At 37.3% G+C, this 6,047-nt stretch overlaps 1 protein-coding gene across 1 annotated transcript; it reads right to left on the minus strand.

Annotated features, from left to right (window-relative positions):
• Positions 1 to 3,066: 3,066 nt before the first annotated feature.
• LOC126586112 (putative polyol transporter 1) lies at positions 3,067 to 5,720 on the minus strand. The gene is made up of 3 exons (XM_050250813.1): positions 5,564 to 5,720; positions 5,022 to 5,368; positions 3,067 to 4,152 (listed from the first exon to the last, which is right to left on the minus strand). Exons 1-3 carry the CDS (start codon positions 5,718 to 5,720, stop codon positions 3,067 to 3,069), a joined length of 1,590 nt encoding a protein of 529 aa, XP_050106770.1.
• Between the last annotated feature and the right edge of the window lie 327 nt (positions 5,721 to 6,047).

Here is a 6,047-nt window from a genome sequence, read left to right on the forward strand (position 1 = left end):
ATTTTGGATGTTTCGTTCCTCAAATTGAATATCCGGAGGTGTTGGTCTCGGATACCAAATTTTGGTAAGAGTATTTGGGTTGACTCGTTTATTTGTGATCCTTTTGAGTTCAAGGTTTTGAAAGCTTGTTTTACTTTCCTAATAGAGTCTGTTTCGATTTCATTTTCTGAATCCCATATTGTAGAAATTGTTTCTATACGAGACTGTTCTAGATGTTGTAAAACACTGACTGTTTTTTCTTGCTTTAATTCTTGTAACATTTGGTTTATTTTTTGACTTGTGGAAATGGTTTTCAAAGCGATTGTGTTAGAATAAGACTTTGGAAAGTTGACTAAAGGTTTTTCCCTACATGTTGGTTTTGGTTGGGAAAGTTTGTCTATTTTTGTTTCGATTTTGTCTAATTGTTTTCCTATGGTGTTTTGTTCGATGACTGGCTTGACTCTTGCATCTTCTTTAGGAAGTTTGAAAGGAGTAGTCGGTATTTGGGTGTTTGCAGTGGAAATTAAAATAGTTTCTTGTGGGGGATGACTAGAGGAAACTAAGGTTTTGTCTTCTTTGACCCAATTTTCTTTGGTGATGACCTCTAATTTGTTTTCAAATTCATAATACTTTTCAACAAAGTCGAAGAAAAATACTTCAAATTTGTGCTTTTCCATGAAATTGGTCCACTTATTGTAAATGTCCAATTTTTGTTCTTTTCTATACTTATTACAGAAAATGTCCCTGCGGGGAATATTTTCTATAGCTTTGATGTCATCATTGAGTTTCTTCGATCAAATCTTGAACGGTTTATTTAAGACTAGTAATTGATGGTTGACTAGACTTGCTTTAAAGTCTGAAACTGTTGAAGAAGTTTGTTCTCCTTAATTTTGGGTATTGGGTTGATAAACGGGATGAGTGGCTTGAGAGGTTGTTTCTATTGATTTTAGCTTGATATTAATCAAGTCATTGATTAATTCTTGCTCAGTGACAGTCGAACTTGTTTCAACTGCCCTTAATTTTTTGTTAATTAATGAATTGATTAAATCTTGGTCTTGACCCATCATATTGGCAGATGTGGATCCAAAAAAAAAAATTCCTACTGGGTGCTAAGGATTTGTGTGACTGGCGAAATTCTTGTAGATGAGCATTTGATTTTCTGGCTGGTCGGTCAAAGTTGATTTTAACTGTTACATCAAAATATTGTTCTATGTTGTCTATGTTGACTAGATTATTTTGAATATTAACTGGTTTGCTTTCGTTATCAAACACCAATATGAAGGTAGACTAATATCTGACCATCTAATGGTTTTGCGTATTTTGATGTTAGCATATTCTTGGTTTGTTTGCATTAAGAGTGTATGGTTTCTAGGACTTTTGACTAAGGCTTGGAAATTTATGTTTGTTCCTGTAACCTTGTAATAGACTCTAAAAATTAGAGTTAATGGTTGGACCCCTTCAAGGACTTGGTACCCTAAAGTTTTTATGTTTAACGTGAGTGCTTTCAGCATGTGAGCGTCTGAAAGGCTTATTGTGAGATGTAGGAAACAATCAAAATGAATTGGTCCGTTATAAAAACTTGACTCAATCATCCCAAGAATACTATCACGAAAATTAGTGAATCTAGCTTCTCGGAGACATAGCAAGATAGAGGTACTAAGACATCTCCTTGTTAATGGTTTAACTGCGATTTGGACTAGGTCTATGTGAGTGTAATTGTAACCATCTTTTCTATGGGTTCTGATTTGTTCTGGCTTGAATAATTGACAAGTTTCATGTTTTTTGCTAAGAGCATATGCGTTTTCAACTATTTTGACATGGTGTTCAATTCTAAAGGAGGCTACTGACCATTTCTTTTTATAAATGTTTTTACTAGAAAGTTTGGGAATATTCCAATCTCCAAAGTCGACAGTGTCATCTGTCTGAAATTCTAGTTTTCGTTCTTCATTTACTACATCTAGAATTGTTCCTATAATGGACCTAGAGCTAGTGCTGGCGATTGAATAAGATCTAAATAATCTACTCATATTACTCAAAATACAGACTTACAAAACAGAAATGCTATCGGCTTACATTCCTCGAGTATTTGCTACACTCCCTCTCCGCTCAAGCCAATCCTATGGACTTACTGTTTCTAACACGCCTTACTGTTTGGGTTGAGAGTTAAACAAGACAACTTAGAAGGTGAATCAAACAAGATAAACTGAATTGAAAGTTGGAAAATGAACAATAAAGATGATTAAATAAATGAACAATAAAGACGATTATATATATATATGGTTTAACAAAACCCATATGAGACGAATTCCTAAAATAATTACTATAAAAATTTACTTTCTTGCAATTACGGAGAAGATTCTAAATTAACTAAATGTTCTAACAAGAACAAACAATTATATATTAAACACATCTACCAAACATATCGATAGAACATCTTCTTACTTAACAAAGAAAATAAGATGTCTGAGACTCTGAACCTTCCCAAAAGATGAGAGTGAGCACATAACTTGTGTGCTCGATCGATCTTGATGATGAAGATTTTGTGTCCACTAGAAAATGTTAGAAATGACGCTAGGATCAGAGAGAAGAATAAACGGAGAGTCGATAAGCGAGGGTGAGGGTTTACGGGTAAGTCAATGGATGTCTAGGTAGACTGGGGTTTTCATGTGCTGTGTTTAGTGATTTTTTTAGAAGGATAATGCTAGGTAGCAAACTTTTAAACCAAATTTTGCAAACCAAATGATGTATCATCAATAGGAGTTAAGCATATTAATCAACACTTAAGCAATAATCCAACAATAAACAACCGTATTATTTGGTTTACAAAATTTGGTTCCTTGTCATTATTCATCTTAAAAGTTCAGAATTTCATATAATGGCTGGAGCAATTGCTCGAGATCTATATGTCTCACTAAAGATGAAAACCAAAAGTTTTCAAAATTTTCAACTTCACTAATTTTTGGGTTTTAATGAAAATTATTCTTATAGATGTAAGTACAGTTGCATATAACTGAAATATATGAGATAAAGGAATTGATCATCATCATAAAGTGCATTAAACATTGATAAAGCTTGGACCTTCTATTCCTAATGGATTTGAGCCTTGTTGTCGTCACCAAAACCATGATCAGCTTGCTTAGTCTTTTTAAGCATGGCATTGGCTTCTCTCCACTTGTGGTATTTACCAAACAAGACCTCCATATCTTCAAGGGATCGACCCTGCGTCTCTGGATACAACGTATAAAAGAAGACCCAACTAAGCGCAGCAATTCCCGCGTAAAGAAAGAAGGCCCCACCAATCGTGATGGCCTTATACAATGAAATAAAAGTCATCGAGATGATCCCGCTCGTCACCCTGTTTACGGCCACCCCCATACTGCACCCTTGCGCGCGCAACTGCAATGGAAATATCTCAGAGCTGTAAACCCACGTGATGGGTCCCAACCCGATGGAGAAAAAAGCGACGATGAATAGTACCATGGCGATGCACAACCCGATGGCCCACGGGACCTTGTTGTTGGATTGATCAACCACCGTAAGACCCACACCGAGCAGCGTAAAAGAAACTACCATTCCACCCACGCTACTCAAAAGCAAAATACGACGTCCGAACCGATCAACTTGAAATGTTGCCACCAAGATTGCAATGGTCTTGACAAATCCAACAGCCACTGTTGCAAGTAGCTTGTCATTGTAAGAAGTGATTCCTGCCTTCTCAAAGATCCTGGGGCTATACAAAACCACAGAGTCTGTGCCCGACACTTGTTGAAAGAAGTGGATACCAAGGGCTGCTATTAAAATGTGGCGAACGGCCGGCGTGGGGCGGAGGAGCAATTCCTTCCATATACCTTCACCTTGGCTGCGTTTAGAAACCTGAACGACCTCATCCTTTGAGTCTTTGGGGATTCCTGCAGCTTCTTTAATCTCGTCTAGTCTGAGCTGCGATTCCTCTTCAGAAAATGATGTTTTATTTAGTACTCGCTTGGCGTCTCCGAGTCTCCCTTGCATGACAAGCCAACGTGGTGACTCGGGCATGGCTAAAACGCCGAGGGCAAGAAAAATTGAGGGAATTGCGCCGATGCCGAGCATGATCCTCCAGTTCAAGTGGATTGGGAGCTTGGCTAAGGCAAAGTTGGATACGTACCCCAGCAATATACCAACGTTAACAAACACCTACATATTTTCAAAATGATCAATTCTATTAATATATACTCCACGTGCCTGCATGTGAGAGGTTTTCGAAACTATAAATAGGGTGGTGCTATCTACACATCCATTAGTATTTTTCACACACCTCTTGTGAATTTCCATCATTTGATATTCTTTAGTTCATTTGATCTTGCGGTCGAAAATTAAGAAGGTGTATGGAAAGTAAAACATGGTGTGCATAGCGCCACCCAGTAGATATTTCAGGAAAATTCTAGGGTGACCACATTTTTATAAGACATTTGTGCACTATCTAATGTGGCAAGTGATGTGTACATGTCACATTAATTAATGAATTTATCTCATTGAATGTTGGTTGTCTACGTCACTTGCCACATGAGATTATACACTAATATGCTATGAATATTTGGTCTCCCTAGCATTATTTTTTGGGTGGTGCTATTCACACTCTTTTTTACCATCTCACACATTCTCTCAAATTTTGGCCGTCGGATCGAATGAATTGAAGAAGACTAGTGGACATAAATTAACAAGAGTGTGTGAGAGGTAAAAAGGGGTGTGTGAATAACACTCCCCTACTTTTTACGAGGAAATTGTTAGAATATCACATTTTTTTAACCATTTTTTATACCATCGGACGTGGCAAGTGATGGTTTAAGTGCCACATCAATTAATGGATTTATCTTATTAAATGTTCATTGTATGCACCACGTATCACATGAGATGATACAGAAATGTGATATAAATATATGGTCTCGAAAGCATAACTTTTTTCAAATACTTAGATGCTTATATTTATGTAAACATATTACCTTGGCTAATAACAAAAATAGTTACTATATTATATGATAATATAACATGGTAATGAAACAAACCTCGGGGAAAGATGTGAGGAAGCCACGAAACGAGGCCGGAGAGATCTCGGCCGTGTAGACAGGAGCTATCATAAGAGCATAGCCAACTCCAACTCCGGCAATGAATCTACCGAACATGAGGAAGGCGTAGTTCGGGGCAAAACCCATGAGGAGAGCTCCAATAAAGAAGATTGTTCCGGCAAGTACTATGGTGTACCGGCGTCCAATCCAGTCAGAGGTTTTACCGGCCAAGGCGGAGCCAATGAGAGAGTATATGTTCAAGGTACCGTTAAGAACTTCGACTTGAACGTCGCTGATATTGAGGTTTTCTTTGATGAAGAGAGACGCTCCACTCATTACACCAATATCTGTAAATAAATTTGAAATAAGCATGCGTCGCAGGTGGAGAAGTTTCTTCCAAAACAAAAAGAATAGGACGGAGAATGGCGGATTGCAATAGTAAGATAATATTTTTAATCAAATAAGAACAGGAGTGGGGAATGAGTGTATCATGAGAGAACCACAACCACTAACAACATGCATCAGTTTTAAGGAACAATCACCATAACCCAGTAAGATAGACGTCATTGAAGCCAAAACGGCACAGGCAACAGCGAACTTCTTTGTCTTGGGTTTCTTTGGGCGATCAAAGTCTGCAATACTATTCTGGGGTTGGTCGGAGACGACGTTATTTTCTGCCCTCTGGTCAGCCATCTCCATCTCTATAGAGCTAGAAAATGAATAGATAGAGAGGGAGAGAGAGAGAGAAATAGATAACTTATCAGAGAGAAATGAAGAGATCACTTAACACAGAAAGAGAGAATTAGATATGAGGAATGAGCTATTAATCAAGTACCATTTATACAAATTATATCCATTTGTCCGAAATGTTGTTGTTCACGGAAACAAACACCGTCATCCAGTACTGTCATCAATCAATGAACAGATTTGAATTATCTTAATTCTAGAACACAATTTAGTTAATTAGTTCTTATATAACAAAGCAACAAAATAAAAAAACTGAAATATGGTTCCATATTTAGTGTC

This window comes from Malus sylvestris, chromosome 10 (assembly GCF_916048215.2).
Source record: "Malus sylvestris chromosome 10, drMalSylv7.2, whole genome shotgun sequence".
NCBI classification, from domain to species: Eukaryota; Viridiplantae; Streptophyta; class Magnoliopsida; order Rosales; family Rosaceae; genus Malus; species Malus sylvestris.